At 49.0% G+C, this 27,657-nt stretch overlaps 3 protein-coding genes across 15 annotated transcripts; 2 read left to right on the top strand and 1 right to left on the bottom strand.

Annotated features, from left to right (window-relative positions):
• The first annotated feature begins 80 nt into the window (after positions 1 to 80).
• HNRNPUL2 (heterogeneous nuclear ribonucleoprotein U like 2) lies at positions 81 to 11,973 on the top strand. 2 transcript variants are annotated; one of them, XM_043871476.1, is made up of 14 exons: positions 81 to 770; positions 2,700 to 2,835; positions 3,134 to 3,210; positions 3,464 to 3,603; positions 3,902 to 3,992; positions 4,081 to 4,193; positions 4,405 to 4,668; positions 4,834 to 4,956; positions 5,330 to 5,458; positions 5,956 to 6,124; positions 7,457 to 7,657; positions 8,680 to 8,753; positions 9,019 to 9,129; positions 9,250 to 11,973. In XM_043871476.1, exons 1-14 carry the CDS (start codon positions 230 to 232, stop codon positions 9,328 to 9,330), a joined length of 2,250 nt encoding a protein of 749 aa, XP_043727411.1. In that variant the 5' UTR covers positions 81 to 229; the 3' UTR covers positions 9,331 to 11,973. The 2 variants fall into 2 exon arrangements, 1 of the variants encoding a protein (XP_043727411.1); XR_006334729.1 differs by lacking the exon at positions 8,680 to 8,753 and having other exon boundaries at positions 9,250 to 9,287.
• Positions 11,974 to 14,145: 2,172 nt separating this feature from the next.
• Positions 14,146 to 27,022, top strand: BSCL2 (BSCL2 lipid droplet biogenesis associated, seipin). Of its 12 annotated transcripts, none has more exons than XM_043871557.1 (13): positions 14,146 to 14,193; positions 15,304 to 15,432; positions 17,099 to 17,311; positions 18,859 to 19,175; positions 20,399 to 20,480; positions 23,856 to 23,999; positions 24,872 to 25,006; positions 25,190 to 25,287; positions 25,870 to 26,011; positions 26,150 to 26,216; positions 26,392 to 26,481; positions 26,579 to 26,659; positions 26,787 to 27,022. In XM_043871557.1, the coding sequence occupies exons 3-13, from the start codon at positions 17,219 to 17,221 to the stop codon at positions 26,927 to 26,929; spliced, it is 1,392 nt and encodes a 463-aa protein (XP_043727492.1). In that variant the 5' UTR covers positions 14,146 to 14,193; positions 15,304 to 15,432; positions 17,099 to 17,218; the 3' UTR covers positions 26,930 to 27,022. The 12 variants fall into 12 exon arrangements, with proteins under 12 accessions (XP_043727492.1, XP_043727490.1, XP_043727494.1 ...); XM_043871555.1 differs by lacking the exon at positions 14,146 to 14,193 and adding an exon at positions 14,764 to 14,855 and having other exon boundaries at positions 15,065 to 15,432; XM_043871559.1 differs by lacking the exon at positions 14,146 to 14,193 and adding an exon at positions 14,780 to 14,855.
• On the bottom strand, positions 15,191 to 17,216 carry GNG3 (G protein subunit gamma 3). Its single transcript, XM_043871588.1, has 4 exons — positions 17,076 to 17,216; positions 16,494 to 16,712; positions 15,993 to 16,092; positions 15,191 to 15,718 (listed from the first exon to the last, which is right to left on the bottom strand). Exons 3-4 carry the CDS (start codon positions 16,089 to 16,091, stop codon positions 15,590 to 15,592), a joined length of 228 nt encoding a protein of 75 aa, XP_043727523.1. The 5' UTR covers position 16,092; positions 16,494 to 16,712; positions 17,076 to 17,216; the 3' UTR covers positions 15,191 to 15,589.
• Positions 27,023 to 27,657: the final 635 nt, after the last annotated feature.

Consider the following 27,657-nt stretch of genomic DNA (forward strand, 5'->3'; position numbering starts at 1 on the left):
CGAAAGGGGGAGGGAGGAGGGGCGAGAAATAAACACTACGTAGCGCAGGCTGCGCGCGGCCCACCGCCTGCCAGCCTGGCTGCCTGCCTGCCTGCGTGCGTGCGTGCGTGCGCTCGCTCGCGCGGGCTCCGTGCTGGCGCGTGAGGCGGAGGCGGCGCCTGCGCAGTCGGGCTCGGTCGACGGTTCGCAGGGGAGGAGGCGGCGGGAGGCGGAGGAGGCGGCGGCGGCGATGGAGGTGAAGCGGCTGAAAGTGACCGAGCTGCGGTCGGAGCTGCAGCGGCGCGGCTTGGACTCGCGCGGCCTCAAGGTGGATCTGGCGCAGCGGTTGCAGGAGGCGCTGGACGCTGAGATGCTCGAGGACGAGGCCGGCGGTGGCGGGGCCGGGCCCGGCGGGGCCTGCAAGGCGGAGCCTCGGCCTGTGGCCGCGTCGGGCGGCGGCCCGGGCGGGGACGAGGAGGAGGACGAAGAGGAGGAGGAGGAGGACGAGGAGGCGCTGCTTGAAGACGAGGACGAAGAGCCACCCCCTGCCCAGGCCTCGGTCCAGGCCGCGCAGCCGCCGCCGGAGCCCCCGGAGGCGGCAGCCGTGGAGGCCGAGGCGGAGCCCGATGCTTCCGAGAAAGCGGCGGAGGAGGCCACAGCCGAGTCAGGTGGGGTAAACGGTGGCGAAGAGCAGGGCACCGGCAAGGGGGAGGAAGATGAACCGGAGGAGCGGAGCGGAGACGAGACGCCGGGATCCGAGGCGCCGGGTGACAAGGCCGCAGAGGAACAGGGTGAGGAGCTGGCAGCGGAGCTAGGCTCCAACCTGCCGGGTGCGCCCCTGACCCAGCACGGAGCCCTGGACCGTGGGGTCCCGATTCCCATTGCCGTTTGCCGGGACTCCTCAGGGGAGGTGGTTTTCGTCCTCTCCCCTCATTAACGGAGGGTTTGTCTACCTCTGGTGGCCCTACTCTTTGCAGGAGGGAGGTTCCTTCCTAACTTGATTGCTTGCTTGGTGGTAGTGAATGGAAATAAAGTGGTTTCCCATGCGAACTGGTTACGAGCTACCTGTTGGAGCAGCCTCCCGCGGTGCGGTCCTTATCTTTTCCTAAACCTAGGAATTGCTGATTACATGGACAACCAGACCGACTGTTGGAGGCTTGGGCCTTTGGGCCACCCGACTGTTTACTTTTTCGCCATAAAATTAAGCAATAAGCTAAGTTCGTCAAGAGTTCGCCCCATCAAAAGCTCATTACTAGAGTTTGAGCCACACTAAAAATCTGGAAATCTAACCTTGTTTCTGCTTTTGCAGCAGCTCCTGCTTCGGTAGCTTGCAGCGTGAGGGTGTCAAGTTTAATAGTTAACTAGGAAAGAGAAAGTCTTAATCTAGAACATTTAGAATAAGTTAGCTAACGTTACTTGGCTAGGGGTTTTACCTTGCCTGGATTATGATTAAATTTTAATCTTTCATTTGAGTGGATGTAGATGGGCAAATTTGTATGTTTACTGTATACTTAGCTAGTCTTTTACATTTTGGGTCCCTGACTTCCTGGTGAAGTGATTGGGGTGTTGGTGGGTCCATTGAATAACCTTGTGGAAGAGAATGTATAGAGGTGCCCCCGGGGAGTTAGTGACCTTCCTCTCTTCCTTTGAAGTGATTGGATGGTTACAGCTGATCCATAACTATCTGTCAGAGTGGGAGGAAAACTAGAGCTGCTTCCCATTCTTACTATGAAGTGGCTTGCTTTTAGTTCCTTTTATAATACAGTTTTTAGGCAGCTGCTGGGTATGATGGTATAATTGGAACCCATTCTACAACAGTCACATGCAACTTGCAGCTTGTGCCATGTCCTGGAACAAAAATCCCATTACATAATCTTTGTCTTTATGTGTACCCCCAAAGAGCAGGTAAAAAAGCTTGAGAGAGAAAGAACTTCTTTAGAGAGGTTATTATTAAAAACCTTTAGTGTTAGTGTTGCAAACCACAGAAGTCCAAGGAAAAATTGTTTGTTTTTTTTTCCTCCTCCTGTAAAGAATGTTACTAAATATATGACAACACCTTTCTGCCCCAAATTATGTGAGGTAAAGATGCAGTATTATTTATGGCTCTCTTGTGACTTAATGGTTTGTTCTTGCAAGTTTCAGTAAAAATCTATGGTAACAGTTCTGTATAAAGTGCCAGAGTTCATTTGCTATGTAAGTAAAGCTGTGGATGGCTGTGCATTTTAAAGCTGGAAAGTCAAACTCTTCAAAAAAGAAAGAAAGAAATTGAGGCTTCTGTAACACAACACTGTGGGAAAGTGTTGAAAAATATACATTAGGTCTCTAGCTTAAATCCAAATCTGATAGTCAAGAATCAAAGTTAAGCTATGAAGTTTTTAAAAAACTTACGGCATGTTTATTTTATGTCATATGAGTGGGAAAATCTGCAAGTTTGACCTGATTTAAGCAGATAAATTTAGAATGCAAAAATTGCCCAACTTTTAATCTACTTTTTGACTGTAATTAGTCCATAATGTCCTTTTAAAAAATATAATAATAATAATAGCATCCAATGACAGAAAGATAATCTTTGGAAATAAAACATTCTGTGGATGCAGTGGGAATAACCTGGCTCTTCTGACTAGACAGATATGCAGGTCCTCCTTTAGTTTCTGTTGGTTCTGAGCTTATTCTACACTCCAGTATGAAAACTGCTGTTTTTCTTTCCCTCATTTTTGTAGGAGATGACCAAGATAGTGAAAAATCAAAACCAGCAGGCTCAGATGGTGAGCGGCGGGGGGTAAAGAGACAGCGGGATGAGAAGGATGAACATGGCCGAGCTTACTATGAATTCCGAGAGGAGGCCTACCACAGCCGGTGAGGGAAACAGTCCCTTTCATTGAAGGGAGTCTCTGCTCCAATTTTGGTATACCTGATGTTGACTGGAGAGTCTGGTAAAAAGGGGTGGATTAAAAATGGAATAGGTTCTTATAGGCCTAAGTCTTTGATCGAATCCACCCTGAACGCTTCCCTTGCCCTTTTCTCATTTGCTGAAAGAAGCTGCCTGCTGGAATTTTATATTCACTGGTAGTTTAACAGACATAAAGTCATGCAGACACCTCTCGAATTAAAGGACTTTGGTTACATTATATTTGCTTTTCTCTCATACGTGTAGCTCAAAGTCTCCGCCACCCCCAGAAGAAGAGGTGAAAGATGAGGAAGAGGATCACACTCTTGTGAACCTGGACACGTGTATGTATAAGTCAGACAGGTTGGGGGTTTCAGCCAATCAAATGTTGAGAACCTGGACCTCTGTATGTATAAGGCAGACAGGTTGGGGTTTTAAACCAATCAAAAGAGATTTTGGGGATTGAAAACTTCCTGGCCTGCAGCTTTTAAGAGATTTAGACTTTGTATCCATTCTTGAGAACTGGGTACATTTGTGTTCTTTTGAAGGCTTAGAATGTTGCACATTGGAGTAAAAAGATTGCTTCTTTCTTAACAGATACCTCCGATCTCCATTTTCAAGTCAGCAAAGACCGCTATGGAGGGCAGCCACTTTTCTCAGAGAAGTTCCCCACCCTTTGGTCTGGGGCCAGAAGTACTTATGGAGTGACAAAGGGGAAAGTCTGCTTTGAGGCCAAGGTAGTGTGTACAGCCCATTAGGACCATTCATTTATTAAATTAGTCATTAAACTACTCTATACTGGACTTGCATCCACCAGTATTTTATTAAAGAAAGGTACCATACTTGAAAGATGATCTTAGCTCTAGTAACCAAGGAATTAACCCTCATGACTTTGGTTTACGTTCATCAACAGTTGTTTTTCTGACACTGAGTTGTGATAGTTGTTGTTTCTGGTTTGTATCAAAATTTTGTCTAACTCTGACTTTGCTTGAGTTGGTCAGAATATCTGAACAGTTCCTTTTCTGACTTGGCCAGGTAACCCAGAATCTCCCAATGAAAGAAGGCTGCACAGAGGTTTCTCTCCTTCGAGTTGGATGGTCTGTTGATTTTTCCCATCCACAGCTTGGTAAAGTTATCTTCAACTTAACCGTGTTTGTGTTTGCTACTCTGTGGGAAGTTTGAATGTAGGTAAACTAATTTGCTGATTTTTCTAGGTGAGGATGAATTCTCTTATGGTTTCGATGGACGAGGACTCAAGGCAGAGAATGGGCAATTTGAGGAATTTGGCCAGACTTTTGGGGAGAATGATGTCATTGGCTGCTTTGCTGTAAGTGCTCCTGAAAGTTGTGGGTTGTAGCATAGAGTAGATGGATGGCACTGGAGATCCCTTCGCGTCCCATCAGCTGCTGCTTTTCTGCAGTTGATGCATTGCTTGCATAGTTGTGTAGCAGTTGAAGTAAGGGGAAAAAAGATTGAGTTGCGAGATTAATCAACTGCAAGCCCTGTGTGCCCATAAATGCTCTTATCTTTTGTTGTAGAATTTTGAAGCTGAAGAAGTAGAACTTTCCTTTTCCAAGAATGGAGAAGACCTCGGTGTGGCATTCCGTATCAGCAAGGAATCCCTAGCAGATCGGGCCCTCCTACCCCACGTCCTCTGCAAAAATTGTGTTGTAGAATTAAATTTTGGTCAGAAGGAGGAGCCCTTCTTCCCACCACCAGAAGAGTTTGTGTTCATCCATGCAGTGCCTGTTGAGGAGCGCGTGCGCACTGCAGTCCCTCCCAAGACCATAGAGGAGTGTGAGGTATGCCAGAGAGGGTGCAGAACATTGGTGCTCATGCTTTTCACCTTTCTGCTCAAGCTTTGCCCAACTGGGAGCTGGGGAAGATGTTCTTAAGTTGGGCTTGGTAAACATGACCCTCAGGTTTGTCTTTTTTTTATTAGCATTCCTTGTTCTGTTTACTTGCAGGTGATTCTGATGGTGGGACTCCCTGGATCTGGAAAGACCCAGTGGGCCCTGAAATATGCAAAAGAAAACCCTGAGAAAAGATACAATGTCCTGGGAGCTGAGACTGTGCTCAATCAAATGAGGGTGAGTTGGTAGGGGATAAGTCACTCTGGTGTTCGCTTTTAAATACCAAGAAACTTATATAATCTTTTCCCAATGGAGTTGGGTCTTTCAGGTGTCTGAGATCAGAGGCCCCACAAATAAAGAAATGAGTTTTTGTTTTTTGTTTTCTTTTCCTTTGCTGTGTTATCAGATTTCTGAAAGCTGGCGAAGCCTGGGGTGTTTCAGGCATATCCAGATTAAGACTGGAAATAAGTCCTGTAGGAAATGGACAGCATTCACAGCACTAAGAAATGGCAGTGAACTGATGTGGTGGCTTGGTGGCATTTACCAATGACTCTTGGGCTTTAACTTACTTTGTAATTTCTTGTGTTTCTCTTCCTCTTAAACTCATCAGATGAAGGGGCTCGAGGAGCCAGAGATGGATCCCAAAAGCCGAGACCTTTTAGTTCAGCAAGCCTCCCAGTGCCTTAGTAAGCTGGTCCAGATTGCTTCCCGGACAAAGAGGAACTTCATTCTTGATCAGGTATTGTTCAAAAATTCGAAAGAAATCTAATTTAACAATATGTCCAAAGATAAAAGATTTGGTATCCATTTAATCTGATAAAATTGCTCAGAGTCAAAATAAGGTGCATATATAAAGACTAAATTAAGGAGCAGAATCAGTTATAACCAAGAATTATGGTTGTAATGTTTTTTTGAATTGAGAGATACACTTCTCAATGTTTTTACCAGAGAGTATTTGGACCCAGGCTATAAAACACGCTATAGAGGTGATAGAGTGTGGTAGCTTTGGATTCATGACTCCACCACTTACTAGGTTTGTGACCTTGGACAAGTCTTGGTCTCTCTGACTCTCAAGTTTCATGTTGAGTAAAATAGGAAAACATCATGTAGCTTTTGAAGAATTTAGAGACTGTATAAATAAGTCCTCTAATCTAGTGCCTCACTTGTGAAGGATTCTCAGTAAGTGTTGAATTTAACTTTTACTCCTAAAACATCTATTACTTCTCCTGTCCCTAGTGTAATGTGTACAACTCTGGCCAACGGCGGAAGCTGTTACTGTTTAAGACTTTCTCCCGGAAAGTGGTGGTGGTTGTCCCTAATGAGGAGGACTGGAAGAAGAGGCTGGAGCTGAGGAAGGAAGTGGAGGGAGATGATGTGCCTGAGTCTATAATGCTGGAGATGAAAGGTGGGCTAACCTCTACAAGTTAGAGATCCTGGCCTTGGTCCATGCACACCTCCCTAGGGCCTCTTAGCACCTGGAGGATTCTTCACATGTGTAAAGTATAAATCTGAGGAATAAATTAATGAGTGTGATCACTTGTGGAATAATGAATGAGCAGAATGAATGGTGAAGCAATAACCCCTTGATTCATTCTGATAAAATTAAAAAAAAAAAATGGTGATAGGTCACAGGATAATCAAAACTCAAGGCAGAGGCTTCAGTGAGTCAGTTATTCATTTAGTAAATACTTAGGCGTGTTTGCTATTTCTCCAGTATAGTTCTAGACTTAGGGAAAGAATGAATGAAATGAAGCTCTGCCTTCACTGAATTTATGCTCTAGAGATGGAACATTCTGATGGTTCAGATGAAAATGGTGGTGGTTGGAGTGAATGATCTCAGCAGTATGTTTTGATTTCTATATCACATTAGGCTTGTTTTTTTATTTTTGTTGTTTGTTGGTGTTGATTTTTGGTATGTGCCATATAAAGCTGTACAGCAAGGTTCCCTGGAAGGCAATATTAACCTTCTTGATTGATCTGGAGTTCTGCTGTTCACCTCTGAGTTTGGTTTTTCCCCATGCTGCCTTCAGCTCCTGGCATCCCACCAGAGCCGTCAGCTACTGGCTCTTTGAATTCTGATAATGCCTGGGCGTGGGAGCTGGTTTCACACTAAAGAGCTCAAGTTTACTCAGAATGAACTAGACCAGTCCATAACTGATTTGGGGGCACTTGGAGGAATTTAGTTCAATTTTATGAAACTAAGGGCTAATTGGATTCAGTTAACAATCTGGAGCACCTCATTGAACTGAATTCCACTGGGACTCAGCCTCTGACCTTGATGTCCAGAGACTAGTGCTGGCCCATCCTACACAGGTGGTCAGTGAGACCCCTGTACTCTGCTTCCTGTTCTCAGATAGATGAGTAAGTGCCTTCAGGCTTGGGTCAGTTTCTTCTTGAGTCTCTTTTAAAAGTGTATTTCTTATCTAACTACACCAGAACTTTCTCAGTTACTTTTACTCTCTGGCTGCCTGCTTCTGTCCTGATAAGAAACCTTAACCCAGTTCACTCTTAATTTATTAGGGATCACTTGAGAACTTGTAAATCTACAGTTTGCAGATAGCCCTTTGCCTGGGGCTGTTGCAATTAGCATGAACTTGTAGCGTGGACCCAGCGCATTTTTGTGCATTTATAGATGAGGCTTAGAAAACCCTGTTCTTCCTGTAGTGGAGTTTTCATTATGAGATATTACCCATTTTTGCACTTGGAGGCCCACAGAGCTTCTCTCTTACTCTTATAGCCAACTTCTCTCTGCCTGAAAAATGCGACTATATGGATGAGGTGACATATGGGGAGCTGGAGAAGGAGGAGGCTCAGCCCATTGTCACTAAATACAAGGAGGAGGCAAGGAAGCTGCTGCCCCCCTCTGAGAAGCGGACAAACCGCCGGAACAATCGAAACAAGCGTAACCGGCAGAACCGAAGCCGAGGCCAAGGCTACGGTAAGTCCTGGGGACCTGCCAGCCCCCTCCTCAGTCTGTTCTCTGTGCTAAGTGCAGCTGGACCCACAGAAAAGGCCAGGCAACCACATCGGGTCACCAACATTAAGGACATCCGTTTATGGAGCTTATTTCTTCCTGTGTCCTTTACTCCTAGCTTCTTGTGCTTTTCCCATAATCTTGAAACAAAAAGTAGTTATTTTTCAACAAAGTATTTGTTTCCTTGAAGAGCAGTGCTTGAACCTGCTCATTTATCTAGTTTTCATTTTTACATATGGATTCCCCCTTCACTATTGTAGTTAATCTGAAGGATTTATGCAGGATTCTTTTTTTCTTTGTCTACTGGGTCAACCCAGCTATGTAGATCAGAAAGTGAATGCATTATTCAGTAATTTGGGGGGTTATGAAGTAAGTTAGCTTATTAGTGGAATTAATTTCCTCTCTCAGTTATCTAGTTTCGTCAGTTAACCCCCTTGATCCTCCTCCCACAATGTGCATTCAAATGTGTGTGTGTGTGTGTGTGTGTGTAATTTTAAGTGTAAGTCAGCAAAAAATTTTTTGAGTGCTTGCTATGTGTTAGGCCCTGGGAATACCAACAGTTCCTGCCTTGGAAGAGCTTGGCATTTAGACTTTGTTCATTTGTATAAAACGGGTTTGGGCTGTGTGATACCCAAGATCCCTCCCAGGGCTGAAAGTCTGCAGCTCTGCAAATGGCAGTTTGACGCGTGTTTCTCACTCTGCCATGTGTCCTTTTGCCATCCTAAATGTTTTGCAGGAATTGGGGGGCTTCAAAAAGTGAAACCGAGGTGGCTTAGTTTTTCCTATGTCTCTGTTCCTCTGCCTTCCCCCCTCAGACTTTTTAAAAGATCCTGGCTGGTGCTTTAATTAACAATGTGTGAGCCTGACAGAAGCAGGCCTCCTATTCCCCCAGAATTGCCTTTGGCTCCGACTTTTTGATTTCCACTCAGATGTGGAGCCAGGACCCCATGCCAGCTGTCTGAGCGCGCTCTCCATTTCTCTTCCAGTGGGCGGGCAGCGCCGAGGCTACGACAACCGGGCCTACGGGCAGCAGTGCTGGGGGCAGTCTGGAAACAGAGGGGTGAGTGCAGCTCTCCTTCTGCTCCTCCCTCTGGGCCGTGATAGCCATTCCTATTGGCTTTGGGGAGCAGAGTGGTTTGGGCTGTTTTCTCAGGGCTTAGGGTTTTGCCCGTTTAATTGGTTCGTCTGGCAGAATTTATCCTGGGAAGATTAAGCCTGTGTATGATACCAAGCAAAGATACATCTCACTTAAGATGGGGGCTAGCAGGGGATTGTGATGCTACAGACCCATGCATCGTCACTCCTTCTCTTTCTCCTTTTCTCAGGGTTACCGTAACTTCTACGATCGATACAGGGGAGACTACGATCGATTCTATGGTCGAGATTATGAGTACAACAGATACAGAGACTATTACAGACAGCAGTATAATCGGGAGGTGAGTATCGTCTGGGCACGGAGAGATGAAGGGGCGGGCAGGACCAGAGGGAGGAGTACCGTGCCTCTCCGTCCTCAGCCCGCCGTGGCTCCACGTGACGGGGTCTCCCCTCTCTTCTAGTGGCCGAGTTACTACTACCACCATCCCCAGGACAGAGACCGATACTACAGGAACTACTACGGTTACCAAGGGTATCGGTGAAGCCCCTGCCACTGTCGCCTGTCAGCCACGAAGCTGAATCTCTGGGGGTGCCAAGCACCCCCCAAAACACAACCAAGGAAAACAGGGGCTGTCGGGGTGGGGCTGAGCTGCCGGGGAGGGGCGGTGGGGGGAGGGTGCGCAAGCAGGGGTGGGGGCGGGGGGAGGTGGAAACAAACAACAAAACTGTACATTTTTTTTAAAGTTTGTTGAAAAGAATATTGTCTTATTCTATAAAACATTTCAAACCTAGTTAGATATTTGTAATCAAAAAAAAAAAAAATTTGCTCAGAAAGCAGCACTTAGGGCTGCCTGTCCTATATACCCTGCAGTCGGACAGGAAAAGAACTGAAAATGTCACCCTTCTGACATTCTAAGGCAGCTGGACTGGCAGCCGAGTAAGGGAGAGTGATGGTGAGGTGATGCGGAGAGGGTGGGAAGCATTCAAGGGTGCCTACTCTCCACAGCAGGCAGGAGCGGGGCAGAGGGCGAGCTTGTGACTGGGGCAGTGAAAATAAACGATTGGCTCTTATCAATCACTTGCACCAACTAACCGTTTGTATTTTCTTTACCGACCTTTCCCTCTCGGGATATCTGGTCCGGTGGGCTGGGAGGCCATAGTGTCCCTATCTCCACGTGCCCGTGCCTTTGTGCTGTTTGGCCAAGGCATGGCAGCTACCAATTGGGTGGTTCTATTATATAGGATCCCCAGGCCAAGGAGGCATGGGGACTGTTGGTGACTGGAGAGTAGACTAGTTTGTAGCCTCTCTGTACCCGTTTATGGATTTCCATAAAATCTGGGAGAAGAGTTGGGATTGCAGCCCTCAGTCTGAAGATGGTGATCTGCCGGTCTCTGCTCTCTTGTCTTCCAAGGCTGAGACAGGCGGGAAGTCTCTGAAATCATCTCTGTTAGAGAATCTGTCCTCTTCTGGTTCTAGAGAAGGAACGTTTCTCAGGGTTTCAGCTCACACAGAAACGAAGCAGGATTCTTTTCACTGCAGCAGGATATGTATATAGGTGAATCCTGTGGTGTTGGGCTACTGGGCCCAGGTGCTGAGAATAGCGACTATTTTATACAGTGTGGAGGGCCAGGGCCCTGCTGGCTTTTTTGATACACAGGTAGAGAGTGACTAGAAAAGGGGAGGGTGGGGGGGTGGGAGGCAGCTCAGTAGGGCTGCCGGAACTTGAGAAGAGCGTGAATGTGAGCGTGTGCGTGCACAGGAGCACCCCTTCCTGACTTGTGGCAACAGGATTCCTCCTGGGGCATCTTCCCTGCGTGGCCCAGAGAGGCATCTAGCCAAGAGACTTCAGTTGGGATGCTAACTTTACCGACACCCTCCTAGTTCTTGACAGACAGCTTCAGGTCGCTGGTTCAAGAATATGGGTGGGATGTGGGAATGCTCTTTGAATACTGAGCTTCAGTTTTCATTCACCTTCCTGCTCAGCATTGTGTCAGCCAAGAGCTTACTCAGCAAACACCTCACATTGCTGCACTTCCTGGCGAGGGGAGTCCCAGGTTGTGCTACTAGAAAACACTTCCACTTCCACTTCCTTACCTGGGCAGTCCTCTGTTGAAAATTTTGTGCTGAGATTTGATCTCCCTCTCCCTCTCCCACGGTTACTGCCGTGCCCAGGAGGGTGCACAGGCCCTGGTTCTGGCCCTCTAGTCACCTGTCTAGGACACCCCTCTGCTCCACCAGGACCTCTGACCGAGAGGCTGGAATGGGGTTCTGGTAGGCAATATGTTTGCTTGCTCACAGTGACGTCCTCTCTTTCTCCGGACACCTGCTTCTGTGGGTTTGTGTGTGGCAGTGGGTGAAGTGATTGCCTGAAGTTGTCTGCAACCCACTTTTTATTACCATTAAGGGGAGTGTTTGAGAAAGCTTTAGTGCTTATAGTGTCAGGGCAAGGAGATAAAAACTGGAGCCCAAAGAGATTCCCCTTAGGGCAAGATTATAACAGAAAATTGACTCCAAGGCAGAAACTGCCAGCCCTATTCAAATGTTTAGTCCTGCAGCAAATAGCATCTTTTTATAGTCTACAGCACGGTTTGGGGATGCTAGGCCCTCAGGGCGGGGAGGGGGAAGGACAGAATTTAAGCCGCTTTGGGTTTTTTGGGGGGACGGGGGGTACTTGCTGTTCACTTTTGACACTGGAAAGTCATCTTTTCATAAAAAGCTCTTTCTAGGTGGGTAGAGAGGGAAACTGCCACGTCCTTGTCGGTTTAGTCCAAGAGATCACTCGCAACAACAGTAGATGTCTGGGTTTTGTTTGTGTCTGTCTTTTTATTATGGAAAAAAAAAACAATGTTAAGGGGGGAAATGTGGATTAACAGGAGGGATCTCTAGCCTTGTTTTCCTTAGAAGACTTGTTTAGTGTTTTATCAGACGTCTGTTGTAGTTGTTGTAGGTGGAAAAGCTTGTGAGAAAAACCACCACCACATGGAGCCTGTAAATGTTTTTGCACAACCTGTAAAGCATTCTTGGAAGTGGCCAGTAAAAAAAGGGTTTTACCGTTTTAAAAAAATGTAACTGTGTCATTGTTTACATCTGTAACTTTTTCCTCCCCTGTTCTCATTACAACATTCTGGCAAAAATGTAGGCACGGTAGCTACCAGTTTTAGAATAAATAACCATTTGGATTGAATTCACCTTCTCTTCTGTGGCTGCACTGACTGGGAGAGTGTGTCATTGGGGGCTTTCCTCATGTCTGATGCTGCTTACGCTGTACTGGGTTCCAGCTAAGGGTGGCTTTCCTCTTGCAGAGCAGCTTCTCCCTTCCCATTCTACCCTGCTTTCACTGGGGAACCAGCAACACCTTCACTCAGGGTTTGTTGGCTTACTTAAGTGCTTGCTTTTACTAAGAGTTTGAACCATTGGTGTAGAAGAAAATAAGTTATAACTCATGACTTCTGTGTTTTTGGCCTATCCTAAAACCAGTTGAATGCGTGAGGTTAAATGTAGGGTTGTCCATTTAGGGGCCACATACGTTTATTTGTGAGTAATTCCCACTTAGGGAAGCCTTGGTGGTTCAGTGGTGAAGAATCTGCCTGCCAATGCAGGAAGCGCGGGTTCAGTCCCTGGGTCCGGAAGATCTGGAGAAGGAAATGGCAACCCACTCTAGTATTCTTACCTGGAAATCCCATGGACAGAGGAACCTGGTGGACTACAATCCACAGAGTAGAAAAAAGTCAGACATGACAGCGCCTAAACAACAACAAATTACCACTTAAAAGGAAGAGCCTGCTTATTCAGCAGAAGGGGTTTGACGGGGATTCTTTCCTAGTGAATTTGTAGAATGAGAAGGTAACTTTAGCTGACAAAAGCATTTGTGTCACTAGCATGGAACTGACCTTGATTGTAATTTCTAATAAATGGTCAGGGACTTATTAAGGCTGGGATACCACAGGCTTATGACATGTAGGGTTTTGAAGTAGTGATGATATAGTTACTGCTGTAACTCCTCCCTTTGGACATGACACAGATTCTCACCCTAGAGTCATAGCTTCGAGCCCAAAGGCTCTCCTTGATCTCAGTGTCTGCCCATTCTCTAGGATTCTTAAAGTTACTCAGCGTTATAGTTACTCATTTTAAGTGGTTATTTATAGCTTATGTCTTGTCTCTAGTAACCTCTAATCACCCCCACCCCCACCTTTTCCCTAACTAGGGCTGCAGACATTCACCTCTAATCTGACAAGTATGAAATTTGAGTATGTAGAAGAACTGAGCAGAGGCTGCTTTAAAAAAAAAAGAAAGAAAATCGAGATTACATTTTTTGAGATTACATTTTTTGAGTACTTCTGACTATGAAGTCTGAGCAGATGTAGAAATTTTCACTTACTCCTCTGGAATTTGCCCAACACTGTGATAACAGGAAAAGAGAAAGATTGTTTTATGCCCTGCTTGCCATTTAAGCATGTATAGTACAATCAAATTGTTAGATATTTAAATGCCTGCTATATGCCAGACACTGACAGGATGCAGAGATTTAAAAAAAACTTGATCCTTCGAGGAGTTTTCAACAGGCACTAAGAACTAAGCGGGCTTCCCTGGTGGCTCAGATGGTAAAGAATCCACCTGCAATGCGGGAGACTTGGGTTCTATCCTGGGTTAGGGAGATCACCTGGAAGAGGGAATGGCAACCCACTCTAATGTTCTTGCCTGGAGAATCTCCATGGACAGAGGGGCCTGGTGGGCTACAGTCCATGGAGTCACAAAGAGTTGGACACGATTGAGCGACTAAGCACAGCACAAGAACTAAACAGGTTCCTGAACACAATCTGGGTAGGTCCCCACTTCAGGAGGGAGACCAGGTTACTTTCTCGTTTCTTCCTGTCTAGGATGAGGGAATTAAATATCCCCAGGACCTGTTAGGGCTCAGGAATTCAGCAGCAGCTCCCCAAGTTCACTGGGTACCCCTGTAGCCTGTGGAGACATCCACAGGAATCTAAGTTATTCCCCTGGTTTCCTCTCTATTCTCCCCGTGCTTGTCTTTCTGTGTGAAAGTGTGAGGAAGCTGGGGGTGATATGCTTTCTCTAATACAAGTCACCCACACCTACTGCAAAGCAGCTCCTGCCCCTAAGTGTATCCCAGGACACAGCATGAGCTGATCGAGGCTTCCCCGGGGAAAGGATGTATTCCTGAATGGGGGGTGGGGAATCTTAATCCATGAGGAGCAGAGATCCTGAGACTACGACCTTCTCTGCCTTGGCCTTGGTCCCACCTCCTTATGTCCCTTGGAAGGAAAAGGCTGCTAGGAAAAGTATTCTGGGGCTTTATAAACCTCTGCCGAGGCTGAGCCCAGGAGGCGCTCGTGAGACAAGCCTCTGGCCGGTCAGCTTGCTGGCTGGACCACTACGAGGGGTGGTAAGCGAACCAGGGGCGGGGACATTAATCCTAGCGGATGTGACAGAATAGGCCTGAATGGGAAGTGGGAGAATAGCAAGCCCCAGTTCTACCAGGAAGCCAAAACTGAACAATTTAGGGCTTATCCAACTCCTAGGGAGAACAAGAGCCAGCCAAGGAACAGCACCCCCAAGCCGAACGGTGCGGGAATTGTCACACTTGTGTTTCCGCTCCGAAGGAGCTTCCACTAGGCAAGCTGTAGGGACCCAGATTCTCATAAAATCCACGCGTCAGGCGCCTACTATATCGGCGTGCTTGCCGGGGTTCCCTTGTCCCAAGATCCTTGGTTATAGCCGCCCGTGTGCCTTCACCTGGATCGGGTGGACGTCGACGTCCAGCCTCCGGGCTGAGGAGAGGCTGGCGAGGACACAGGCAGCCATTTTGAGACACATGAGCACGGAAGGGACCATATTGAGACCTCCGGCTGCCTGAGGCCGCCATTTTAAGTATGGGCCCGGCGGAGAAGCCCTGTACGGTGAAACGCTGTGACGCGCGGCCGCCGTATTGGCGCGGGTCCCATGGCGGCGGCCATCTTGGGGGGGGCTGCTGTGGGCGCAGCCATCTTAGAAGTAAAACCGGCCCCTCCTCAGGAACTGGAACTGAGCTCCTCCCCGCTCCCTTGGGTACCTCCTGTCTTCGACTTCCCTCGGGAATCCCTTCCTAAGTTTGTCCGGTTCGGTCTGTTTTCTTTTTCATTTGTCTTCATCGCGTTCTTGTGTACGTGTAGGAGTGTTCTCTGTAGCCTCTGAGTGCCCGTTGGTAACAATTCTCCCACTTGAGACGCTTTCTCTTGCTCGCCATCCCCTCTAACCCGGCGAATCTCTGATCCTAGAGAATGTCTAACGCGCTTTGACTGGCCCTGTTCCCTGGTTATGGCAAGCCTTTCTACCTGTCGCACCCACCACCAAATCTCTTGACTGATGAGCCTCTCCCCCCAAGAACCGTAACACAGGAGCTGTCCTCTGAGACTCTGGATGACTTTATTCTTCACATGGCTTTAGCCTCCCAATAGCTCCAAGGTGAGACTGAGAGCAAGCACCCAGCCCATCCCTCTCTCCATTGTCTGAGCAGGTCACAGAGGGAAGCCGGCGGGACGCTGACAGAGTCTGACAGCCCTTCTGTGGGTGGAGTACGCGTGCCCCGAGTCACAGGGTGCTTTGGGTCTGCCACAGGGGGCGAGGAGATGGAGACGGCAGACAGGTGACGGAGGGCTTGGGCTTCGGATAACCTCACAGGGTTGGGCAAGGGCTAGGGGTGGGATGCAGGGGTCCTCGGGGGCTCACGACAGTTACTGACATAAATAAGGAAGGGCCCGGGAGAGGGAAAGGTGAAGAGTTGTGAAGAGGAACAGGGCAGCTCAGAGGAGAGCACAGAAGAATTTCTTCTCCCGGAAAGGGTTCTCCGAAGTGGGCACAGGGGTGATGAGGGGGTCCTCACAGGCGTGGGCATCACAATAAGTCATCAGGTCTGCTGCTGCCTTGGACACCTGGGGCACAGCCAGGAGGGGAATTGTTAGACAGAAATCCCGAAGGGGGCTGCAGCCTCCTTCCCCAAATGGATTATCTTTTGCCATCCTTAGGACTCCTTAAGGCAGTCTTCTCTTCCCTCATCACCCACAGAGACATGGAGCCAGCTTTCCTTACAGATGCCAAGACTCCTTCCATGATCTCAAGGAGTCAGTGAAAGAAAGCCTCTCTTAGCCTGAGGTTTGGGCACCTAGGTACAGCCTGCCAACTAATGGGATCCAGGGCCCCACCCACCTTTATCCGGCACAAGCTGGCTTCGATCTTAAGCTGTTCCACCATCTTGCGGGCTTGCCCAATACTCATAGTGCTATTCACAGGGGTCTCCCCTTTCATCCTGGAGAAAAGAGACAGCTCAGAGCGTGCTAGGGGGCCCTGCACAATTTCAGCTGAAGGCCCCGTTCCCCCATTACGCCTCATCAACCATTGTAAAGCTGGGTCATATACCCTAATATTTTACTCCCCCCTTATTCCCAACCTCCCTGGCCTTTTCCATCTCCCCGTTCCTCAGCTAAGGAAGCGGAGAAGTGGAATGAGATGCTCCCAAACTCCTACAAGGCCTGGGCTACAGATCATCAAACATATGAATGACTGAAGGCTTTACAGCCCTCAAGCTATCTCTGTTCCTAGCTCTGAAAACCACAACTAGAAAGAGACCCACCTTAACAAGGAGGGCACATAACCCCCACCTGCCCCCTTAAGCCCCAAAGGGAGAAAAGCAGGATGCTCCCTACTCACCTGAGGCCACAGGCAGCGACAGTCCCGAGGAATATGATCAGTGGGGTGCACCAAAACCTTCTGCCTGAGATGGGTACCCCACCTTGCAGGGAGTTGCAGCTGAGAGTACCTGACGTAGCAGCAGAAGCAGCTAAAACAGAGAAGGCCACTGGGGAGGGTCAGGTCAGAGGCCAATGGAGGGCTGGTCCGGGTTTCTGCAGCTCCAGCACTGGCTGATACCTGAAGGATGAAGGATGCTAGAAGGAGCAGCTCAGATCCTGGCGTATACCAACTGTCTGGCCAGTGGGGGAGCCTGGCTGCTGCCTGCAGCCCCTGTGCACACCCCCACTGTTAACGTTTCACTGCCTGCCCTTCCCCATTGCAGGCATCCAGAGTCTGGGCTAGAGCCCTCCCCAAAGGAGCTGGAAGTAGCTGAGTCCCAGGCAGACACCCCCCTCAAATGGGGTGGTCTGGACCTGTGACAGCCCCTGCAGTGAAGTCAGTAGAGACTGCGTGAGACCCTGCTCATTTGAAATTCTGACATCAGCTGGGCAGTCGCCCCCTCCATCCCTCCTCCCTCTACCCTGACACAGCATTTAGCACCTGAATCTTCGTTTCTCTTCCAGGGACCCTCCATTCCCCATATCCAGGAAAATGTGATGAGCTACAGGTTTCAGCTTCTAGATCACCACTTAACATTCTAGCTACAAGTGGAGAATCCAAGGGCAGCAAGGTCCATCAGAAAGATGTCTGAAGAAATGGCAGACCAAAGAGAAGAAGGAGAAGCTGGGGAAAAAGAGGCATGCAGAGACCAGATCAAAGAATCCGACAAAGAAGAGGTAGGGGAGAGTCGGTGGGTGTTTCTGGAAATAGATGGACTTCCTGGATGCGTGTGTGTGTGTGTGTGTGTGTGTGTGTGTGTGTGTGTTGGTTTGAGAAATTGCCTCTTACGTCTGCAGCGTTGTGCGTGGTGCTGTGGGGAGTGCAAAGATGTGCGCAACACTGACCTTACCCTCTGAGGGATCTTGTTTGGGGTGAATAGACATATACAAAATAGAAAGTGCCACCCGCCAAGACCTAGTCTAGATAATGCGCTGTGGGAACTCAGAGAAAAAGTCTGGTTAGGGTCGGAGGAGGTCGATGACGCGTCTTTAAAGCTGGAGACAAATCACGGGCCTGAAATGCTACCACTCTTGTGAATAGGGGCCAGTCAGCCCCTATTGCGTGATGCCGGCGCATCACGCAAAATTCCCAGGTACCCGCAGATTGCAACGTTCCCGGGGTGAATGCTCTCTGCCTTGGAAGCCCACGGGTCCAAGGAGATGTGCGTAATAAAAATCAGCGCCTGTCGGACGCCCGCCTCTCCCCCTTTTGGGGGTTAAATGACTGATAGTGAAGGTGTAGGCGGAGTGCCGCGATTGCGGCCTCGAGGGGCTGGCTGAGAGGGATGCTGCTGATTCAGCATTTCCTGGAGCATATCTTGGAGCCTGGAGGGAGACGCCTATCCGCTTTGGTTTTGGTTACCAAAAGGGGAGGGGGTAACGGACCACAGAGAGGGAGAGTGCCGGGTGCTTGGAGGTGGGAACCTGGCCGTCTGGAAGGCCCCGCCCCCTGCGCCGGGCCCCGCCCCGGACAAGGCCCGCTCCTCTGCGCTACAGAGGCGGCCGGCGGAAGGGGGCGGAACTTCCCTGGGAGGCGGAAGTGCCTTCTCGCCGTTGCCCTGGCAGCGCGCGCGACTGGTGAGTCTGCGGAGCTGACGCTGCCGGCTGGATGGTTTCTATGGTGGTGCGGTTGCGTGGGGTCTCTGGGCGACGCGCCGGTCACCTAATCGGAGGGGTCTGGCGGCGAGCGGCCGTTGGCCGCAGGACGCCCTGTCGGGCGTGGAGCGCGGTCTTGTCTGGGAGCGAGCGCAGCGCCAGGAGGAGAGAAACAACTCGGGAGGCAATAGTAGCTGCGCTTGAGGTTGCTGGCTTTGAGTCCGGCTGTGCGACCTTAGACAAGTCGCGAATTCTCCCCGTGCAGCCACCTCGCAGTGTGGAATCGTGTGTATAAATCCGCCTTAGAAGAATTTTAAGGCGTTCATCCTCTGTATGTAATATGTTGCTATGAATGACCATCAAAGTGGCCTGTCCTAAAATCAGGTGACCCGAGGATGGGTTCAGCTGAGGAACTCTAGCATAGGGGGGTGGTGAGAAAGCTCAGTGGAGGATGGGAAGGGATAATTGGCTGAGAAACACAATCAGTTGGAGAAAAGCCATATGAAACAAAGGCTTTGCTATGTCTTGCTGTCTCTGGTTCCTCAAAGCCATTCTGGTCAGCGTGTCTTTTTTGTCCTCACCTCCCCCGTGAAACGAGCCATTCTTTCCCCTTCTCGGTCTTTTTCCAGGAACCACCAGCTGCTTCGTCCCATGGCCAGGAGTGGCGTCCAGGTGGCAAAGCACCTAGGAACCCAAAGCCTGAACCCGGGGTCAGACCCCCTGCACTCCCCGTCATGGTCAATGACCCACCAGTACCTGCCTTACTGTGGGCCCAGGAGATGGGCCACGTCATGGCAGGCCGTGCCCGCAAGCTGCTACTGCAGTTTGGAGTGTTCTTCTGTACCATCCTCCTCCTGCTCTGGGTGTCTGTCTTCCTCTATGGCTCCTTCTACTATTCCTACATGCCGACAGTCAGCCACCTCAGCCCTGTGCATTTCCACTACAGGTGAGAAGGGTCTTCTATCAAAGTAGAGGAATCCTGTGAGAGAATTTCTGCAAGTACCATTGGCGCATATTGAGGAAAACCCTCTTATTTACAGAGGAGGACACTTGAGCCTAGTGCACTTATATTGATTTATAGCCCAAGGTTGGGCCAGGTCTGGGCTGGTAGGGCTCTAGGGCCCTAGTCCTGTCTCTGGTTACTGAAATCTGGTTTAAAAAACAAACCAAAAAAGCCCTCTCCTAGACTGTCATTATGAGGGTCAATTCAATTTAGGCTGGATCAGACCTCTCTCAGGGCTACTGTAGACTTTTAAGCTAACCCAACCTCTCAACTCATCTCAGAACTAATCTGGCCTTCAGTAGAGAAGATATGAGGAAAGCGGTATTTGCCTTTCATATCACTTCTTCCCACTGCTCATTGTCTGCTGCAATAGAGCTTATGAAAACAAGGTGTCTAGGTTCACAAACTCCCAGAGTCCTACTTGTCTGAATCCTCACTTCCTTCCCATTTTACAGATCCTGCCAAATTCTCTCCCCTTCTTTTAAAAATTACTACAGGACCAATCAAGAGGTGCTGATAAGGAGACTATTATCAATGGTCCAAAGTTGTTTTTTTCTTTTTTCTTTCCATGTCCTGAATCCCTGGTCATGAGCCATAATTTCTAAGGCAGAGCTGCTTAAACTTTTAGTAGGCATGGATCTCATGAAAGCTATGGCCCTTCCTGTCATAAGAACCTACTTATTGATACATGCCCATGTGAAATTTTGCCTACAATTGGAAGGGTTTGTGAGCCTCTGTGGGTCCCTTTGGAGGAGTTTTCTCGAACTAGGCCCCAGACCAGAACTTTGGAATCAGAATCTAGAGGGGTGGTACCCAGGAATCTGTTTTATTTTTTTAGGAATCTGCATTTTTATCAGCTTCCCAAGTAAGTCTTTAGAAACAATTAAGTCTGAAACTAGTCAGCTAAGTGTCCATAGGTTTCCATTTAAGAATGTCTACCTTCATGAGAAGAAATAAACACAAGTAGCAGAGAGAGAATTTAAAAGACTCATTCTAGTGTCTTGAGTCTCCTGGCTGCACTTCTTCTCCGTCTCTATAACAGAGAAGGATACCTGTTCTGGAAGAAAGGATGGGGGACAGGAAAGGGAGTCCCAGGGGCCCAGGAGGTGTGTGGATAAGTAAGGCAGACTGTAACTTAGCAGAGTATCATCCTCATTCTCATTTAGGACGGACTGCGAATCCTCCACCTCCTTACTCTGCTCGTTCCCTGTTGCCAATGTCACACTGGCTAAGGGTGGACGTGATCGGGTGAGTATGGGAACTGAACAGAGGTTTCATTAGAGCTCTGATGACTTGAAACAAGAACACTTGGGAAAGACCTTGATACCAGGGACTGAGTAACAGAGACTAAAAGGAAAGCTTTCAAGGAAAGGGAGGTTAAAAAAAATTGAAGTCCAAATGAATTGAATGGGTTATTCTTTCCTCCTTAAATTGTTTCAGCCAGGCCATATCTGCTAGATAAAGGGGTGTTTTGGATCTAAAAGAACTTAAAGAAACCAGCTATCTCACTGAACTAGGATGGAATCCACCCAAGAATTTTGAAAGTATGTTGTTATGACACTATTGAGAGATACACGTAACCTTCCATTACAAAGGGTACTGTGCCAGAGGACTGGCCAAATGCCAGTATATCTTCAATAAACCTGAAAGCCCTGGAAAATGCAAAGTAGGAATGCATCCTTCTTTATTAGGGAAGTTGGTTGAAGCTCTGCAAAAGGGTAGGATCCCAGAACACTTCAGAAGGACCCTGGAGGATCAACAGCATTTCTGATCACCAGAGTATTTTGACTTGTCAGCAGCATAATGAGAAGTAAATCAGTGGTCAAACTAAAAGTTTAAAAATCATTTAAAAATGATTTTTCAAAAATTGTACTTGGGAGGATACTGACCTGAAGATAGAAAATACGGAGGATAGAAATAAATGGTCACTCTGAAGGGAGGAATGTAAGCTATAGAGTTTTGGACCCCCTGGGGTTGACAATACAAATAACCCGGAAGACTGTGTATCTTGTGACACCTTCCCATGTGCCGCCAGAGTGCCGCTATCCAGAAAGCTTACCAGGTGGGATGAGTGGATCCCAAATGGAGATTTCAAAGTGGTGAAGTGGAGAATTTCCTGGCAGTCCAGTGGTTAGGACTCCGCACTTTCACTGCCGGGGGTCCTGGTTCAAATCTGGTTCAGGAGCTAAGATCCTGCACGTTGCACAGCATGGTCAAAAAAAGTGGTGGAGTGGAGTGTTGGGCATTGTGAGACAGAGGATTATCTATTTAGTTCTGCTACTCAGGAAAGTAATGTGGAGAGTACTATAGAATATTCTGTGAAAACATCGGTTCATTGTGTTTTTGTGGCTCAATAATAATAATAAATGGAATATATTGAGAGGGGAGTAGAAACAAGGTCACAGTACATCTACACCTGGGATGGTGCATGCTGTTGTGTGCCTTCCTGTTGTAGATAGTAATGGTTGGTGACACAGGGAGCCTAAAACCATCAGGTACCAGACTGCTGGGTGAGGAAGGAATGGAAGGATGAAGGGTGAGGCCCAAGTTCCCCAATATTGGCAGCTTGATCATTTCATTGATTTCTAGTGAACATTTTTGAATGAGTGAATGAAATAATGGGTCTATTTTGTGGGTAACAGCTTGTTTAGAAGTAGATGTTGTCCTACTTCAAAGAGCTCACAGGATTGATGGAAATCTCTACATTGCATTAAGTAGCAAAGATGCAGTTCCTGTATTTCAGAAGCATTTGCAAAGAATTAGGTCTTCTGGAGACTATGGCGATGGTGAGGCTCAATGTGGGAATGGAGATTTCTCCATCAGGCAGACAAATGTGAACAAAGGCAGGAGTCCTTCACAAGATTCTGGTATTAGCAATTTTTGGATCCCCTTGGAGGAGATGACATAATTACTGGCTTAAAAAGAAACAAATATATATATATGTGTGTATATATATCAGTTCAGTCGCTCAGTCGTGTCCAACTCAACAACCCCACAGACTGCAGCACGCTAGGCCTCCCTGTCCATCACTAACTCCCGGAGTTTACTCAAACTCATGTACATTGATTTGGTGATACCAACACAAAATAAATAAATATATATTTATTATATATATATATATATTATATATATATATAAATCTTTATTGCTATATAATTGGAATAGTATGCAAGTCACCCATTCAAAATGTACAGTTCAGTCGTTTTTAATATATTCACAGCTGAGCAATAGTCACCATAATCAATTTGAGAACATTTTCATCACCCCAGAAAAAAACTCATACCCAATACCTAGCAGTCACTCCCCATTTCCCTCCTGCTCACCCAGAGAACTACCTGTTTTAATGTTTCAAAGAATTCAGTGAAGCAACCAGCTTAGATTACTGGCCTCTACATGGGAGTAGGACTCTCATGGAATCCATTTTTTTCAAGACAGTCAGACTGAAGGGACTTCCCTGGTGGTTTAGGGGTTAAGACTCTGCACTTCCAATGCAAGGAGTGCGGGTTCATTCCCTCGTCGGGGAACTAAGATCCCATATGCTGCACAGTGTGGTCAAAGAAACGAACAACAACAAAAAGGTAAAAAAATAATAATTCAGACTGAAAATAAGAAAGTATATAAAGAAATTTTGATCAGTGGATTTTCACCTGTTACTCTCGGGATAAAATGCTCAAAGTACCTTCATAGCAATAAATCTAGATAGTTCACTATTAGGGTTGTGTGCATTTGTGCTAAGTTACTTCAGTCGTGTCCAACCCTGTGCAACCTTGTGGACTATAGCCCACCAGGTTCCTCTGTCCATGGGATTCTCCAGGCACAAATACTGGAGTGGGTTGCCATGCCCTTCTCCAGGGGATCTTCCCAACCCAGGGATCGAGCCTGGGTTGGCAGATTCTTTACCATCTGACCCACCAGGGAAGCCCTCACTATTAGGGTTAGGGCACTCTTTTTTTCAAAAAAAATTTTTTTTTAATCCATTCCCTCTTTGGTTAAAATGAAAAGCTTTACCGTCACCTCTGTAATCCTTGTGGATCACCCTGAGGGGGTCATGCACAGGACAAGCATAGTCAAATATAGGATTAGAGGAGTATAGGAATGGTCAGGAATAACTAGGGTATGTTTGGTGGCAAATCTTTAATCTTTTGAGCTTAGTCCCAGTGAAGATGCCTTCCCACTGTGAGTCTCAGGGAGAACCAAGGTAAGGGACCCAGAAGGACACAGTTACTGTGGGAGAGCTAGCTAGGGAAATGGTGAGTGCTTTTGGCACTCTGCTAATTAGTAATGTAAGTGAAGGCAGGCTGGGCCCAAGGGGATGGCCTCACGGGGACAAAGAGGCCTGAGTCACAGATGGCCCAGTTGGCACCATGACGGTTCACTTTTGGAAAAGAAATGTGACACAACTTTTCTGGAACAGAGTGATTCAGGAGTGTAGATACTGAACATCTCAGAAGTGAGAGGGATTCAGCTACCAGAAGGGGGCAGCACCTTCTTGGGAAGAGGGAGATTTGAGAGGCCTGTTTTGATAGCGGAGGAAATTGTATTTGGAGGGGTAGCCGGGAGGTGGGACAGGGACAGTGCAATTAAAAAAATTTTTTTGAAAGAGATGCCGACCACCTTGGGCAGGTACTGATGTATGGACAGCCGTACCGCGTTACCTTAGAGCTTGAGCTGCCAGAGTCTCCTGTGAATCAAGATTTGGGCATGTTCTTGGTCACCATCTCATGCTACACCAGAGGCGGCCGGATCATCTCCACCTCGTCACGCTCCGTGAGTGTCCATGGCCTGTCTAGGAGGTTGTGGAGAATGATGACAGATGTCAGAGTATCTGGGTGGGGCTTCAGGAGAAAACATTCTGAGGTCTGAGACACAGACATGGACACTTCAGCATGGCAAGAGGTGTCAGTTTACCAAACCAGATAAACGCCCCCTCCCCCGCCCCGGACATCCGATGAGCACACCCATCTTTGGGGCTAAAGTCTGAAGAGTGGTGCCGCCCTGAAAACGGGCTTTTTTGGAGCCAGCGAGACCAGGCCTCAAGTCCTCACTCAGAAACATACTAGCTGAGGGCCAACTTACTTAACCCCTTGAAGCAAATATAGTAGTAACTCCCTCATAGACTGGTTTGGGATTCCATGAGGAAATAGTGGGTGTTCAATAAATGTTAGACTGCGTTTCTTAATTGTCAACAGAACCATCTCATGAAGCAAATTCCTGAATGTCCACATGGGGGAAAAAAGCCTCAGATGGTACACTGGCGTGTGTACTAGTTCCAGTGTACCAGAATAGATGGTACCCTGTTCTAGATTATAGAACCATGCTGGGGAAAGGTAGATGACAGATGGTGTGGGGCTTCACCTGGGAGGCTTTCTTAGAAGAGGAGACTTTGTTGTATTGGAACACAGACATGTGGTTGGGAAGGGCAGGGCAGGGATGTCTTCAAACTTCTGCAATGATGGGGTCGAGACTTGGGGCATGGTAGGAAGTGAAAGGGAGTAGGGGACCTAAGGAAGAAGCCGCCTTCATACCCTGCTCAGGGGTGGTTTTGAGGGTGGGCACCCATGCCCAGCCTCTCCTCCCTGTTCAGGGGTGGTTTTGAGGGTCGGCGCCCGTCCCCAGCCTCTCTTCCCTGGCCCTGGCAGGTGATGCTACATTACCGCTCAAGCCTGCTCCAGATGCTCGACACACTGGTCTTCTCTAGCCTCCTGCTGTTTGGCTTTGCGGAGCAGAAGCAGCTCTTGGAGGTGGAGCTATACCCAGAATACAGAGAAAACTCGGTAAGGAGAGGAGGAGGACAGGAGACAGCCCTCCCCACAAGCCCAGAATTTTACCCGAGGAGCTTCCGGGCTCGGTCAGGAGGGACCGCGGTGGAGGCTGGAAGCGGGCCTCAGATTGGGCTGGTAAGCGTGACAGCAGGATCCTGACCTGATGTGCTGCCGCCACTGCCCTCCCACCCGCAGTATGTGCCGACCACTGGAGCCATCATCGAGATCCACAGCAAGCGCATCCAGATGTACGGAGCCTACCTCCGCATCCACGCCCACTTCACTGGGCTCAGGTGAGGCAGTGCCCACGTGGCCTGGGCAGCCCTCGTGGGCCTGTCCTTAAGTGAAGAGGGTCCTAAGCAGAGGTGACGGGCTTTACCTGGGCCTCAGGTTCTCAGCCCTGGCTGCACATCACATATCAGGAGCCTGAGGAACTTTTAGAAAAATACCAATGCCTGGGCCCCACCCCCAAGACTAGGATTTGTTACGGTCCTATCTGGCTGCCAGACTTTTTTTTTTTAATATTTATTTATTTGGCTGTGCCAGCTTTCAGTTGCAGCATGTGGGATCTAGTTCCCTGACCAACCAGGGATCGAACCCAGGCCCCCTGCTTTGGGAGTGGAGTCTTAGCCACTGGACCTTAGTCAGGGAAGTCCCCAGCCATCAGCCTTCCTGAAAGCACCCCAGGGGGAGGTCATGTGCAGTCAGAGTGGAGAAATGTTCTCTTGAACCGCTGGCTCAGCGGGTGGGAGGCAGAGGGTGGAGACCAGCTCTCACCAAGCTCTAGTGAACTGCCCTAGAAATTACTTCTGGGAGATGAGAAGGCTGGCACTCCCTGGTAGCTGTACTCCCCTCATGTCTACTCCCTGCTTCAGGTACCTACTGTACAACTTCCCGATGACCTGCGCCTTCGTAGGTGTCGCCAGCAACTTCACCTTCCTCAGCGTCATTGTGCTCTTCAGCTACATGCAGTGGGTGTGGGGGGGCGTCTGGCCCCGGCAGCGCCTCTCTTTGCAGGTCTCAAAGGACCCCTTCCTCTCCCCTTCATGGTTCTTTGGGGAGTGAGCCGGGGCGTGTTGGGGGCTGGGGCAGAAGTGTTCAGTCACTCCGGTGAGGGAAGGCAGGCCTTGCTGCTCAGGAGTTTCCCCTCCACAGGTAAACATCCGAAACCGAAAACGCTCCCGCAAGGAAGTCCAGCGAAAGATCTCTGCCCATCAGCCAGGTAGAGGTGATGGCTGGGGGCTGGGTGAGAGGGGGGGGGAGCTCCTGCACCATCCAGAATGAGGCTTTAGGTGCTCGCCTGCTAAGCTGAAGGTCAAGAGAAAGGCAGGACGGGGTGACGGCACTGCCATCCAGGCACAGCCACCCTAGTCCTGTCCTGTCCTCTACCCCCTTTGGAGGCACAGGGCCCCAAGGCCAGGAGGAGTCCCCCCAGCTGTCACCTGTTACAGAGGACGGTGAGAGCCACGTGGATCCCTCTGGGACAGGTACGGTGCAGCCGCCTGGCCTCCTTCCTGACTCCTCCTTGGTCCTCCCCTTCAGCCTTCTCCAGACTGACCTCTGTCTTCCCCCCTGGGGCTGCAGAAGGCCAGCTGTCTGAAGAGGAGAAAACAGACCAACAGCCCCTGAGTGGCGAGGAGGAACTGGAGCCCGAGGCCAGTGATGGTGAGGGACGCTGTGCGGCAGGACCTGGGGGGGCATGTGGGCAGGGTGGAGGCTCCCCTGGGCGGGGGCGGGGGCCCCTGGCCTGGAATTTACCCTTTCGGATTTCATTTTCTCTCCCCTGGCCCAGGTTCAGGCTCCTGGGAAGATGCAGCTCTGCTGACGGAGGCCAACCTGGCTGCCTCTGGCTCTGCCCCTGCCCCCGAGACCGTGGGCAGCTCGGAGCCCTCTGTGGGCTCCATCCGACAGCGCCCCATCTGCTCTAGCTCCTGAGCGAGTAGGGCCGAGTCCCCACATGCTGGCCCTTTTCCACCTGCTCCCTTTCTCTCTCCGGGGCTCCCCCAATAATAAACTATTTTCGTGCCAGCTGCCTCCCTGACTCTGAAGTGGATTCAGGGTCATTTAAAAACCTGGTGTTCCCCAGGCATTCCCCGCCCTGACTGGAGGAGGTGGTCTTGTCAGGGGCCACGGATGCAGAAGACCTCTAGGCCCTGGACTATTTTAGGCACAGCTGTTTCCATTCATCAGCCTGGAAGTCCAGGGAATGAAAACCTGCCCACTCAGTCCTCTCCCTCTGGGGAGGGGGATAGCATAGGGCGGGGCTGCAAAGCTGGGATACATCATTCTGGCCTCTGAACCCCTCCCTTTCTCAATCCGCGGGGAGGCAGAAGGCAGGAAATGACTGCCATGGATGTGGTATGATTTTTACCGAAACAGCATTTTGTGGCCCAGGCCCCATGCTGTCCATAGCTGTTTTCCTCTCTGATACCAGCCAGGTGGCCCCGTCCCTTTCGCTCCCCTCCTCACCCCTTCACATGACTTCAGCCTTTGGATTCTCAGCCCCTGGCTGCTTTCCACATTCCACTGCTCTTTCAGAACCCAGGCATCCCGACCTCCAGCTGAAACCGCTGCATGTGGCTCCCCCACCCTGGCCCCATGACTCAGGCCTTCTGAAGGGACCAGCCCTCTTCTTGGCACTCACCAGGGAGGGGAGCAGGGGA

Source organism: Cervus elaphus, chromosome 2 (assembly GCF_910594005.1).
Source record: "Cervus elaphus chromosome 2, mCerEla1.1, whole genome shotgun sequence".
Taxonomy (NCBI): Eukaryota; Metazoa; Chordata; class Mammalia; order Artiodactyla; family Cervidae; genus Cervus; species Cervus elaphus.